At 51.2% G+C, this 14639-nt stretch overlaps 1 protein-coding gene across 1 annotated transcript in view; it reads right to left on the bottom strand.

Moving 5' to 3' along the window:
• Positions 1–6864: 6864 nt before the first annotated feature.
• The window catches only part of FBXO31 (F-box protein 31), a 14104-nt gene continuing 6329 nt past the window's right edge, over positions 6865–14639 (bottom strand). The window contains exons 3-9 of the mRNA XM_008937659.1: positions 13947–14023; positions 12429–12596; positions 11843–11917; positions 10324–10433; positions 9473–9626; positions 8578–8921; positions 6865–7087 (exon numbers count right to left, since the gene is read on the bottom strand). Of these exons, the coding sequence (XP_008935907.1) occupies positions 6865–7087; positions 8578–8921; positions 9473–9626; positions 10324–10433; positions 11843–11917; positions 12429–12596; positions 13947–14023 (1151 nt within the window). The remainder of the gene's footprint in view (positions 7088–8577; positions 8922–9472; positions 9627–10323; positions 10434–11842; positions 11918–12428; positions 12597–13946; positions 14024–14639) is intronic.

The following is a 14639-nucleotide window of genomic DNA, read 5'->3' as shown; positions in this document are numbered from 1 at the left end:
TCTGTCCCCGCAGGGAAGGAGCTGGGGGTGGCTGAGGAGCAGAGAACAATGACAAATTCCAGCCCTCCCAGCAGCACTGAGCCGAAGCCTATCCCAGCCCACTCCCCAAGGAGGGAACAGCAAAAGGGGGTGCAGCTTTCACACCCCATCCACGCTCCAGGAGGAGGTCTCCAGCTGCTGCCAGGAGCTGGGCTCACGCAGGGAACTGAAATTCAGGCCCATGTTTGCTGCGTGAAGGGAGACCCACCTTCCTTCCTGGCTGGAACCAGAACTCTGACTCCACGTCGAGGCACCAAAGCCCTGTGGTTTCTAGAAACAGGCCAAGTAGGAAGCAGCAGCATCACCACAAACGGCAGCAGTGGCCTCTCTGGAGAAGCAGAAACAGCCCTGAGAGGAGACCAAGACCCAGCTGCACACACAGTCCCCCCAGCCAGCGTGGGACGTGCTTGTTCACAGCAACTGTCTTCCAAAAATGGGAAAATCTACCCTTTGCACGGCCTCAGTTTCTAGGCTAACAACTATGGGGACAACCCTCAGCCTGCTCCACAGCTAATGGCCCATAACCAGCTGTGACACTCAGGACCTTACCCCCAGCAGACAGAAAAAAAGCCTTCATCCATCACCAAGGTGGGAAGAGGAACCCACCTGCTGAGGAACATCTCTGCCAGGCCACAGAAACCTCCTTGCTCCTCGGCCAGGGGCAAAGGAGGTCACCAAGGCTCAGGGCTGTGCTCTCCAGGAGGTGTTAAGCTGCCCAGCACCAAACCTTCACACCTCAGAGGTTCTTTGGAAGGAGAGAAGGTTGAGAGACAGCACTTGGGAGCTCAGCCCACGCCACAGATCCTCCTATTCCAACATGACCACTCGTTTGGAAAAGCAGTGAGAGCAGTTCAGATCTGAGGGAGGGGGGTGGAATTTGAGGGTGGGGAGGAAACAGGAAAAAAAAGGTGTAAAGAAATATAGACAACTCTCAGCCCAGTTCCATCAAGAAGGGGGGTTACCCCATCATGCTGCCTCCCCCTCCTCATCCCTCCTGTTAGTCTTGTGCCAGCTGATCTCTTTCAGATCAAGCAGAAGGAAGGATAAAAAGAAAGATGTCAGGAGCACCCTGTTTCTTTTCAGAAAGAGGAAACTGTGGCTGGGGGGGCAGAAAGACTCAGTCAGGGGTCAGGTCAGGTTCTGGGGGGTACCCAGGGTAGGAGGAGTGTGGGGCAGATGCAGGAGGAGAGGGCAGAGTCAGGGGGCTGCAGTGAGGTGGAGGGGGTGTGCCTCACATCTTGGAATCACTAGAATTGTTTGGTGGGAAGAGGACTTTCAGATCATGGAGTCCAACCATCCCCCCAGCACTGCCAGGTCCCCACTGCCCCGTGTCCCTCACACCACATCTCCACAGCTTGGAAACCCCTCCAGGGGTGGGGACTCCACCACTGCCCTGGGCAGCCTGGCACAGCCCTGGGCAACCCTCCAGGGCAAGAAATTGTTCCTCAGGGCCAACCTCAACCTCCCATGAGGCAACTGGATGCTGTTTCCTCTTGTCCTGTCCCTTGTTCCTTGGGAGCAGAGCCCGACCCCCACCTGGCTCCAGGCTCCTGTCAGGAGCTGTGCAGAGCCAGAAGGTCTCCCCTGAGCCTCCTTTGCTCCAGGCTCAGCACCCCCAGCTCCCTCAGCCACACACCAGGACATCAGTTTAACTGCTCACCAAGTATGCAGGAAAATGAATTGCTGCTGTGTGACAGAAGATAGGCTGCTGCAGGTCAGAAGAGTGGAACTCACCCGCTGCTTTCCTTTGGAACAACAACAAAAGAGCAGCAAACAGAAGCTCGTTCACAAAACTTTCCTTTTTATTGTTTGAAACTGGAAAAGGCTCCTTGGGTAACAGCAATGGGGTGTCAAAGTAACACGTGCGTTTTGTTCAGCTTCCTGGTACCTGGGAATGAACGAGGCCAAGTGTTGCCAAGTCACATCTGGCTCTGGCACAGCCCCTTCCTCTCAAATCCACCAGCCAAAGGAGAAGCAAGACCCTCAGAGAGGGAGCAGAGCAGGGCAGGTGAGTTGTTCTGACCACGGTGACCATGTTCCACGTGGATGTTTGTGGCCTGAGGCCGAGGTGTTTGATGTCAAACAGCATCTTAGAAAGAAAAACTCACCTCTTCCCTCCCTCTGCCCTCTGTACAAAGCAGGGGACTGGTGTTTCACCTTCATTTTTAATAAGGAGCTTTCTAGAGACTCGTTGACACTCAAGGCCTGCAGGAGATCCCCAGATGAATCCATCAGTGTCACGTTGAAGCGGTGAGTGCAAAACACACACACACAAACAGGGCACACCTCCTTGGGGGAAGTAGGAGCATTAATCAATGAAAACAAAGTGCAATTGCTTTAATTAAGCTAACGATCACAGTCGACCCGAGCGCTCTTCTCCTCAAAAATGAAAAATCTGCACTCCAAACCAAACCCCAGAATCATGTTAACAGGGCACACACAGCTAAAAAAGGGTCAGTGGAAACTCACAGTTTGGGAACTTATCATCCACTCCAGCACCTCATCACCCACCTCAGGTCCTTCCCTGCCCAGCTGCTGGCCCTCTGGCCCGTAGCCAAGGCCAGCACTCAGTCCTGGACTCCACACAAGACCATCAGCCACGTGGGCAACCAGCTACAAGACAGAGTGAACACCCCGTTGGCTCCTAAACCAGCAAGCTGAGATCACACCACCCGCTGCCACACGACACCCAGCACACCCACATGAAGTTCTGCTAGTTTTAAAGGAAGGAAAAAAGCCAGGAAAAGTCCTCCTGGTTTGAAAGGAAACACTGAGCCAGCTGCGTTTTGGTTTTTCTGCTGCTCACTTCCACCTCTGAGCACACTTGCACGTGGATTTGCTTTCTCCCCAGCACCAGCTTCCTGCCTCTGTTGTCCCATTCCAGAGCAGCCGTGGCAGGACCACACAGCTTGCTCCAGAGGGAAGCTGACAGCCCAAGCTACAATTCCATCCCTCTTCCTCCTCAATAAAAAAACCCAACTCTGACAGAAGTCCAGGTAGACTGCAGTGAGCCTCCCACAACCCCAAGGCCTGAGCAGGGAGCGTTTATAGCTATGAAATCAGACAACCAGACTGGCTGGAGGAGGATCTTTGAGGTTTGTTTTCCAGCTGGCCAACCCCCATGTGTGTTGACAACACAGAAGTGTGAGCTGGGAGCACAACCCAGTGATCTGGGAGCACAACCCAGTGATCTGGGAGCACAACCCAGCCCCTTGCTTCTTGCCCCCGAGCTAAATGAAGCCCTAGGTCTGGCTGGGGCTATTAGGGCAACGCTGCTCTGCAACTTCTTTGCAATAGCCTTTGTTTATTCCAAAAAGCTTCTGCCAAGAGCGTGTTCCTACCCCTGACAAGTTGTTTTCCATCTTCCCCAGCCTTCTCCACCCATCTGGGATGAAGAAATAAGGCCAATTGTCCCCGAGATTTTCTACACACAGGACGAGGAGGCGTCAGCACCAGGAATTTATCACCATCTGCAAGGCACCACCACACATTATCCCTGTCAACAGCTCCCAGAAATACCCCGACGAGCTGGAAAACCAGAGCTGAGGGAAGAAGCAGGGGATGGCCAGGGACGTGCTGCACAGGGGGTGGTACAGCCCCTACCAAACACAGCAAAATCTGCTGCTGTCACCGCTGCTCCCCAGCGGTGCCTCCAGGGGAGAAGGGTGATGCCCAGGCCCAAACTGCCTGCTGCAGAACCTGCCTCTGCTCCCCTCCTTCCTTCCCCCTCTCCCAAAGCTTTCAGGGCTGCACAGCTTCAGTGCTGACACAGCCATGCCAAAAGGAGCCACTGAAGGCACAGGAGCACCCAGAGCATTTATGGCAGTCCCTCCAAATTCACCTCCCTGAGAGTTTTCCAAGCCAAAGCAGAGGGAATTCTCTCCTCCAAAGCAAGGCCACAAAAGCCTGCCAGGCTGTGAGGAGCAGAGGGTGAGAATGCAGAGGAGCATTAATCCAAAGTTTGCTATTTTCATTGCCTTTGCTGGAGACAGGATAAAGCCACAGCTTCTCAGCAGTTTGCCTTTCATCAGGGCCTAGCACATTCTGACATTTTGAGGCCAATCAGGTACACTATAAATAAAAAGATGCAAACACAGGGGCAAAAGCTGAGATGTGAAAAGCTCCTGCAGGGCATCAAGACTTTCTCTCCAGCCAGCCAAGCAGGTCCTGCCTTGGGATGAAAGGCCCTTAACACTGCCACTGAAAAGGTTGGGAAGGGACAAGCTACAAGCAGAAGCAGCATCTTGAGCCTGGAGAACAGCAGAGGCACAACCTGTGCCTACAGCCAAGCCACAGGTCCTGTAGCAGACTCCATTTTCCATCTTTCTTGAAAAAAAGGCAAAAACTATGAAGTCAATTGTGTAAAACTTTAGGATTTTGGTTTTTCTGGGTGAGGGGGACACTTAAGGAAGGAGGAATCCACAATCAGAGCCGTGTGCAGCTGAAGCAGAGCTGGTTTTAGGGACAAGCAACTGAAGCAGGTGCCCAAGGAGACCTCTCTCATTGCTTTAGGGAAAACACAAAGCAGCCAACACACCAGTGGCACCAGCAAGCTCTGAGATAAACCAACCAGCCAGATGCCAAACAGCCTCCTAATGTCCTTAGGTATCCCAGAAATCTGCATCATCAAAGTGGAAACCTTCATCTGCAAGATCAAGCCCACCTCTGCTGCACACAGCTTAGCAGCAAAAGGCCAAGAGGGCAGATTTTAGGTTTGGGTCAGCTCCCTGCCTACACCCCATGGCTCACAGAGCTGCCAGCACTGCCTGGGGAGGTGACAGCCAAGTGAACTCTTCCCTCTGCTGATGCTGACAGGGACACCTCTAACAGGCTGCTCAGAAACAACCTCCTTCCTCTGTCTTATCCACTGGAACAGTATCAGCACTTCAGATCCTCACCTCTGACACCAAGGCAGGTTTATCCACCACTGACAAAGCAGTGGGAAACAAAGAAAAAACTGCCCCAAATCACCCTCCAGTTCCCAGAGGTTTGTAAAATTACTTGGAGAGAGGGGAATTAATCCTGTGAGTGACGTGACCTTCTGCTCAAACTCTCTGCTGGAGACTCAGTTCTCACACAGCTTGAGAGAAAGAGCCAGAAATGGTAGAAAGTCCTTGTGAGAGTGAGAAGGAAAGCTGCTCAGAGTCAGGGAAAGGAGGCAGTGCCTGAAACCTCTCCACAGAGCAGGCCTGGATCCTCCCAACACATGTACAGACACGTTTACAAACCAAAACCTGTAGAAAATGTAAAAGCAGAGTTTTCACAGGACCCCAGACTGGTCTGGGGGGGAAGGGACCTTTCAAGGTCACCCAGTCCAACCCCCCTGCAGGGAGCAGGGACATCCCCAACTAGAGCAGGTTGCTCAGAGCATCATCCAACCTCACCTGGAATGTCCCCAGGGATTTTAGGGTTTTGTTAGATACTGATCCAGCTGGTAGTGGGAAGAGAAGACATCTGGAGTTTATCATCACAGCCAGGAGTAACTGCACCAGAGGATGTATTTTGCTTGCAACCAAGAGCTTCCCTACAAAGGGTTCTTTTCTCTCCAGAATGCAAATATCACAGAAAATTAAGCCCAGGAGCTTTCTGTGGAAGCAGCAATCATCTGGGATGAAAGGAGCATGACTACAAAGGGGACAGAAGGGTCCTGTGAGCCACAGCAGCAGCACCCACCTGTCGACACCAACCCTAAAAGGGCCCAGAACAAGCCACAGCAATATCAGGAGAATCACCTCACTGCTCCCTCAAACTGCACAGGGCAACCTGATGCAAGGATGACCCATAACTGGGGTCACACCAGCACCAGCCACACGTGGCACCTTCTGCTGCCACCACTGACAGAAGTCAGCAGGCTGCATTTGGGCTTATTTCACAGTTTTCTTTTTTCCCCTTCCTTTACATTTTAAGATCCATTTTAAAAGATCCAAGCTGAACCTTTCAGGTACAAAAACAGTTCTGAATGTATCAGCTTCTGCACTTTAAACTTTTCCAGTTCTGCACCCAGCTTCTGTAGAAGAATCATCTCCTCTATTCTCAGGGAGACACCCAGACCTGGAACCCCAGGGACAGCACATCCAGCAAGCTCCAGAAGCCAGGGCAATGCTACACAGTCATTTATGCTGGGAATCCTCCCCTTGCTGCCAAGCTGAGGGGATTTCTCAAAAGGAAGCTACTCACTCCAATCACTAAGCCAAGGATGAAGGTATTACACCAGCCTCTCACCACGATGCTGCGCCCACAGAAAGGTTTCTGGAGAGGAGGATGTCATTTGTCACTGCTGGTGCAGTGTTCATTCAGCAGCCAGCCTGCAGAAGGGGACCACAGGGGTTTCCAGGAAGGCAGAGAAGTCTCCCAGGAGGACACATCAGCCTAGAGTGCAGCAAAGGCTTTGTGAGCCACTGCCCTGGAGAAGAGTTCCTTCCACAGGAGAGTGCTAGCAGTCAGAGCAGAGGGCTTGTGTCCATCCAGGCCATGAGATGTTCTTCTAATCCAGCTCTGACCTCGAGTTATTTTTGTTCCAATACATTCTTTTGGCATTAAGAAAGGTCTGTTTCCTCCTCTGCAGGATCCCTTCAGCTACACAAAGCTATGTTACAGGCTGGTCACAAGGACTGCCAGGGAGCAGCAGTGGAGTGGCAGGGAGGAGAGGGCAGTCACGGGTATTTTAACTGGGATGTGTACATTTGGGGTAAAAAGGCTTCAATCAAAGTGCATGCTTTTACTCAGAGGTACCCAGAGCAAGGAACCCCCCACCCCACCCCAGGCCTGGCTGGGGAGTGCAGCAGCCTTTGCAACCCCGAGGCCCCGTCCGTCACGAATCACCCGTCAAGTAGCCAGGGATTGAATGTTCTTCAGCATCTCATCAAAAGCCTCCCGGGAAGGTGCTTGGGCGTTCTGGAAGGAGACCTTGATCCTGCTGTAGAGGCTGAAGGATTTCAGCTCCAGCCAGATGAATCCGAAGCGGTCGTCGTCGAAGAGAACGAAAAGCCCCGGGGTTCTCTCGGGGCTGGTGAAGCCATGGCCAGCAATGAGCCCCGTCCCATAAAAACTGCAAAAACAGCAAAAAAAAACAACCCTGTGAGAAGAGCCACAATTCCCCCACCTCTAAAGAAAAGCCAAAATTAGGGACAAGCCAGGTGCTGCAGAAGGGGGAGTTTCACGCTCGGTTCCGATCACACGGAACGCTGTTGATATCATTTTAAGGAGGGAAACTCCCTGTTGCTATTTGGGGGTTGCTGGTTTTTTTTTGGCTGGTCTAATTAGCAGCTGCACAGCAAGGCTGAATTTATTTTTCAGTCATTCAGCTCAATAAATCTATCAATAAATCAACCCGGGCCCAGACAATCCTGGTGGAAAAGAGAGAGGAGATCAGAGGTAAACCTTGGGATGAGACCCAGGGGAAGGGAGAGAAAGAATCTAAAAAAAGACAAATCTAACAGGAGGGAGAGAAAGCATCTAAAAAAAGACAAATCTAACAGGAGCTGGGGAAGGAGTAAAGGTCAGCCTAACCTCCGAGCAGGCAGCAGGTGGAGCAGGGTTTTACTCAAACACAACTCAGCTGTGACAGCAGGGGCCTCCTGGGATTAACCAGGAGGTTTTTCCATGAGCACAGATGTTGGGCTGAAGGTCACCTGCCTAAGCCTCAGCTTTTGGGCTCTTTTTTTCCACACTTCATTTAGTCTGCTGCTTCACTGACTCCAGGTCCCATCCAGCAAGGTTCTCTGCATGCTTGTAGCTACTGCTTAGGGTGCTCAGCACCTTCCAGAGGTGGCCCCAAGGCACCAGAGGCCAGGGTGGGGTGGAAGAGAGCATTGTGTTCCCACAGCCAAGGATAACAAACGACACAGAGAGAAACAGGAAGTGGATTGAACAGCTCATGAAATATATGAGCTGGGCAGCTCTAGGAAACCAAAAACACACCAAAAAATGGGGAGCGTGGATACAGGAGAGGTGATAGCTCCAGAAATAACAGGATAAAAATCCAGCAAGGAAGGGGGTTGGCATATGCCAGTGAGGCAAAAGAGAGAGGGAGGAAACAAGGGGGTGGGAGGGACCTGGAGGTGCTGAGCCTGGGGCAAAGGAGGCTCAGGGGAGACCTTCTGGCTCTGCACAGCTCCTGACAGGAGCCTGGAGCCAGGGGGGGTCGGGCTCTGCTCCCAAGGAGCAAGTGACAGGACAAGAGGAAACAGCATCCAGTTGCCTCAGGGGAGGTTGAGGTTGGATCTGAGGAACAATTTCTTGCCCTGGAGGGTTGCCCAGGGCTGTGCCAGGCTGCCCAGGGCAGTGGTGGAGTCCCCACCCCTGGAGGGGTTTCCAAGCCATGGAGATGTGGTGTGAGGGACACGGGGCAGTGGGGACCTGGCAGTGCTGGGGGAACAACTGGACTCCATGATCTTAAAAGGTCTCTTCCAAGCAAAACAATTCTATGAACCTATTATAAGACAGGGCAGCAGCAAATCTGAGCACAAGGGGCTGGGAGAGCTGCACCCAGGTAAAAGGCAGACACAAGCAGGCTGTGAAACCACGAGTCCCCGTTACCAAATCCGGCAGGTCCGGGGGTAGTCCTCATTCCTTGATATGACTCCCATGGGCAGCACGAAGGGCTGGGAAGCTGGCGCCTTGTCCTGGGTCGTCCCCTCTGCCCCAGCTGCAGTCTCTTCCCCCTCGGCCCCTTCTCCACCCGGGGGCTTGGCAGCAGGCTGGCAGTGCTCCTCCTCTTGCTGCTGCTGCTGCTGCTCCTCCCGCCGGACCTGCTCCTGCACCTCCAGGACGAGGCGGGACAGCTCGCTGAAGTCACGCAGGTTTTCGATGTCAGGGAGCTGCAGGGGGTGTGCCAGGTCGATCTCTACGGTCTGCTGCCCAGCTGGGATGTTGGGATCTCCCTAGAGACAAGAAGCAACAGTGTGGCTGCAGAGGCAGGGCTGTGACTGTATCCTCTCCACACCCACTGTCCGATTTTTACAGAGTTCCCCCTATTCTACAGTCACGGAGTTGGCAGCTAAAAAAATCCACTCGGACCTTGCCTGAGTTGTCTGTGTCATCTCTGCTTTCCCCCTCCCAGAAACAGAATTTTAAATCAAAAGCTACAAGCCAGGCTGTACTTGCAAGGATGAAAAAGTCCAAGCTGCAACTGGGTTTTGTCAGAATCCCTCCCTGCAGAGAGGAAGGAGCTCAGGAGCCTGGCTTCAGCGAGGAGCTGCCAACATTTGGTACCTGCTCCTCAGATACACGTGAGCAGTCTCCAGTGACCCACTACCAGCTGCTCACAGAAAGCAGCTGGAAGGGAAAGAAAAGGAAGAGGGAGCCAGGTGGCTTCATGAGAAATTTTGCAGAGCACGTTCCAGCTACTCTGCACTCGTTAAGATTTACTCCTACGGAACCATGGCATCGAGATACTTTAGCAAGAACCTGAGAGGAAGGAAGATGCACTCACGGTGATTTTAGTCCCCTTTGCTTTCTTTCCATGAAAGCTCAACATGACAATCTCCAGCCCGTGGCTCCCATAGGTCCCCTTGAAGAGACCTGGCTTTATAAGGTCGTCGGGGCTGCTAGGAGGGAGGTAGATGCGTCGGTAGGTCAAGCAGTTGCTGTGAAAAAAAAGAAACCCAAAGGTTAGAGGTGAAGAGAGAAACACTCAACATGAGGAATGTGTTTGCAGCCTGCTCCTCCTGGCAGCTTTGGGACGTCGTCAAGAGAGATCTGTGTTTTCAGTCACACCAACAAACCTGACAGATTTTGCTTCAGACCTACACAAACGCTCCCTCCTCTCTCCCAGTCCTTGTTGGCACACTGGGATCCTGCAGCAAGGTCACAATAAATGTCCTCACTCCCTGGGATTTCCAGAGAAGCTCTAAGAGTGAAGCATGTTTAAATATCTGCTGCAGTGAGGTGGCTGCTACTAGAAGTTTGGAGAAACAGTTAAAAAGCCCACGGGTTCTCCAGGCTGGTCTGATTTCTGCCCAGCACTCTACAAAGCATATTGCTTACTAATACAGGTAAAGAGCAGGCAGCTCCTTGGGATCATTGGTGTTTGCTTGGTCTTCAAATTAAACACAGTTAAAGGACTCAAAAACCACCTGAGTGTGCTTGGAACCTTTTTACACCACCACAGCTCATTTCTCTGCACAACTGGAAGGCACTGTGCTTCACCATGCCTCTGCACAGAGCCTGCAGACACAGAACATTCCTCTGGCTGCTGCAAGAGCCTCATCTTCAGACCAAATGCTCCTACATGCTCTGGAAGCTGCAGCAGCCTCAGCATCTAGAAAGAACTGATGCCCTTACTCGTATTGGCTGGTGTAGATGAACTTCATCAAGATGAGCTCTTGCATGTGCTCATGGAAGATGTCCTCCAGAGTCCTGCCCCACTCCTCCCTCAGCCACGTCCGGAATTCCTGCAGCACAAGGAGGAGAGAAAAGGGGGGAGAGAATTCCACTGGTGGCAGTGATGTACCACAACATGACTTCACCTCGTCAGCACAATTCACTGGCAGAGAAGTTCCAGGGAGCACCACTGTGCCTCCTCAGAACAAAAGCAAAAGTATCACCCATTTCTGCAAAGCAGCTGATCTACTCCTTTATGCCCTGACTTACCTTGCAGTAACTCATTCATGTGCCCATAAGCTGAGTCCTGTGCCCTATCCTGCCACCCTAAACATAAAAGGGGCAGCTTGTCAAAGGCACCAAAGATTTAGGAGGTTAAATCCTGCTGATTTACCACCAAAGCATCTGAATCCAAAGGGTGCTTTGAAAATACACCCTGAAGTACCTCTACACCAGCTCTGACAAGTTAATACCCTGCCATGAGTTAGTGTGATAACAGCTTACACTAAGATAGCAGCCTACTGAGTGATATTCCAAACCTGCTTGCTTTATCTTCTGAAGCCAGATCCTCCAATTACCATAATGCCACACACACAATGCAGTGCTTTGAAAGTATTAAAGCATTCCTCATCTGCCCCAGAACCAGAAAACACTTAACAAAACCTTTCACCCAACTGCTTCCCATTAGCAGACAGACATTTGAAAGCATTTGTTAGAAGCAACTGAATTATCAGATTTGTCATGTTGAACTAACTGGAGCAGGTATTTGCTGCAGGTTTGCATCCTGGCATTTATACCTGCACCTTAAAATATGTGGTTTGAGTCAGGAATCTGCCTTGCTGGGCAGGGCTGAAACAGGCACAAGATAAGCAACCAAATGAAGCTTTTAATCTCTTGACCAAGACAAGCAGTAGCAAACTGCAGCTTCACATGCAGCTGGTTCTCAGTATTAGGCCTGTGTCTGAAATAATTTAATTATACAGACAGCAGTGCCAGAGAGACCAGAGTCTGGTGAGACATGTTGCTTTCTCTGCTATCAAACAGGAACAGTGTCACAGAACAAGAAGGAAAAGGGTGCTGGGGTTCAGAGAACCACCTAAACCAGCTTTTTGCTCAACAGGATGGAAGTTAACAGCTTACTGTGCACTCAGGCAAAGCACAGGGCCTCCACCCAAGCATTCTGCAGGTGTAACACTGAAACAAGCACAGAAAAGGTTCCCCAAGATGTTGCAGTTCTTCAAATGTGGCCACTTTCAGTTTGATTCAAGTCACAGATCAATTCTACTCGCTTAAAAAGGACTGTAGTAAATCTGCCAGCCTGAGTTTTCATCCACGTTCATATACACAGAAATGAGAAGGTTTAAGACCACCTCCCAGACCCCAACGTTAGCCAAGACCTCAGGTTAGACAGCAATGCTTCATCTTCAGAAAGAGGACAGCCAGCCAGCCACAGTGCAGACTCCTCACAAAGCACTCTTACCTCTTGCCTGCCCCCTGACATCCGATGGTGATCTGTCTGGTTGCACTTTGTGGAGAACTCATCCTTCTTTACAATCTGTAGTCACCACAGAGGAGAATTTCACAGGTTAGAGACCTGCTCAGAAGTGCCTAGGGTGGTGTAACTAAGACTGCTTAGAGTGAACACTTCACACAACAAACGTTACTGGATTTGCTACAGCAAAGAAATCACTGAGGGGTCCCCAAGTGCATCAGCTACAGAACAGAGAAATCAAAGCAATAAAACCCTAATCCAATACACTAGTTTTAAGTTGCTTCTCTTCCTCAAAGAAAAGGAAACAATCTCTCAGGAAGCTTTTCAAAGCATCCAGTGTATTCAATTCAATACATCCCCACCTCAAGGTCTCATCTTGCTTGTTCCCGAGTGGGGAACAGCCCACACGACTTGTCAGACACAATGAGTGGAGAGCTGGCACCACACACACCCCAAGGTGGTGAGAGCCACATCCCTTCAATAAAACTCACACAGCTTTTTGATGAACCCATTTCCAGAGCACACGCTCAGCATGCCAAGGACAGAGGGGGCTGGAAGTGCTGGAGGAGCTCACCTGGATGTGGCCATTATGAGGCCCCTTGTGACCATACATGCACTCAACTGTTGCACTTTTCCTCTCCATGAGGTGAATCCTGAAGAGAGGCTTGAACCTCATGGGATCATCAACGTGAGGGTCGTGAGGTGGCAGATACATCCACCCAATGATGAACAGCCCATCTACCTGCAGAGGGGTGGGAGATAAAGCAGATGACATCAGCCTTGAGTGCCTTCTGTCGAGTCTGCAGCCAACAACTCCCCTTCAGCAACAGCAGAGGAGCTGGAGAACAGCTTGCTGCATTTCCAAACCTCATTCCAGCAATTAAACCAGCCCACATGCAGGCACAGCACACCCCTGGGGAAGAGGGAGGGGGTTTCTTTACAAGGCTTCCTGCACCACTGGAAAATGAGCAGGCCTTTATTACCACAAACGACTTTGTGACGGGTCCTTGATGTGCAGGATCCAGAGGGAGAGACTGTTCTGAGGAGACCACACAGCTACTCAGACTCTAATTGGTTTGAGAGCTCATGCTGGCAGATACTCCAACAGGCAAATTCTGCTTCTTGTGATTATCCACGCCTTTTAGACATGGAATTATTTGGCTCTGTTACCCACAGACAGCACAGGAAGCAAAAATCTCTGCTGAGAGGCACAAGTGCCAGACCTTTTCCTGAGCACCAAAGAGAATCCTTCCCCTCAAGCCCTGCAGTCCCAGAGCAAGGGTGCTTTCTAAACAGAGAGAGCTGGGACAAAAGCAGAGCAGTGCCACAGAGGCACGCTTCACTTTATAAGGTCACAGTATCACCTAAGTATTGGTGTGTTTGGATGCACCCTTACACCAGTTCATGGAACAGAATCTTGCAAAACCCAAAGGCCTTGTGATTTGTTACACTTCAACCCATCAGTGAGTGAACCCTGGTGCAAAGAACAAGGGCTTCAGGCAAGCTTCTGGTCCAGCTCTCACCAGTACAGAGTCAAATGTTGTTCCTCCTATTAGGAAGAATTTCTTCCCTGGCAGAGTGGTGAGGCCTTGGCCCAGGCTGCCCAGGGAGATGCTGGAGTCACCCTCCCTGGAGGGGTTCAAAAAAATGTGGAGGACGTGGTTTAGTGGTCAGGTTAGTGTTGGGTTGACAACTGGACTTGATGATCTTAGAGGTCTTTTCCAGCCCTAATGATTCTAAGATTCATTAACTGCTCTCCCCAGCAGCACAAGTGCTGCCAGACCCCATGGGTCTTGCACCAGTATCACGACATCTGGACATGGCTGGTGAAAAGCATGGAAGACTACACAGGAGGGAAGGGAACATGAAAACAAGTGCAAAGGCCTTTGCCAAATGTTCAGCTGAAGGCAAAGACAGAATCATAGAATCACGAAAGCTGATGATGATGAAAAGATCCAGGAAGCAACTTCGGGGTCCCAATCGCTGACTGTTGAGACTTCTCAACAGCATGGAGATGCAGCCAGGTCTGGAAAGCAGCCTAGAAAAGACTCTCAGTCCTCGACTGAGCCCCTGGAGAGAGGTACTCACTCACCACCACGTTCAGCAGTCCCCCATAGGGCCCGATGTCCGGCTGCCACAGCCCCAGGATGTGTCGGTATCGGTGCAGCACTAGGGAACAGGGAGACACTGAAGTGAGCACATCAAGCTAAGGAATTGGGATTTGGGGAAAAGAAAGTAAAGGGAAAACTGCTACCAGACTGCACACACCACTGAGTGATACCCCCCCACAGCTGCCTTTGCTAAGGAAGAGAAGGGTGGTTACACCCAACCACAACCAGGCGGTTCTGAACCAAGGCATCCCATAAGCTCACAGAGATCTGTGGTGCTCTCTGCAGCCCTGCTGCTGGCCCAGTCCAGGGCCAGGACTTTACACAACCAGATACCTCACCAGGAATTCCCAGAAAATTTTAGTAACATGGTCCTGTTAATGCAAACCACATGATACACCCAGAGCCAAAAACAAATAAGGTATCTGCCATCTCCGGTTACCAAAAATGTACTTGATGCCACAGACTGCAAAGCAACAGAAAATAAGGAGGGGCAGAAAGGCAGTAAGGGAACAGGGAAATCTGAATATTTTGAAAGAATTTCCCTGCCTTGGGGAGACAAACTTGTCTCCAGGGTTAAGCATCTTTAAAAACAGCCACCGAGCACACACGGGCAAAGCGCATGGGCCAGGCCAGCTCAGGGGACCTGGGGGGGGGTCACCAGCTCAGGGGACCTG

Source organism: Merops nubicus, unplaced genomic scaffold (assembly GCF_000691845.1).
Source record: "Merops nubicus isolate BGI_N331 unplaced genomic scaffold, ASM69184v1 scaffold37683, whole genome shotgun sequence".
Classification (NCBI taxonomy): domain Eukaryota; kingdom Metazoa; phylum Chordata; class Aves; order Coraciiformes; family Meropidae; genus Merops; species Merops nubicus.
The sequence above is the reverse complement of the archived record's forward strand: the minus strand, read 5'-3'. Positions and strand labels throughout refer to the sequence as shown.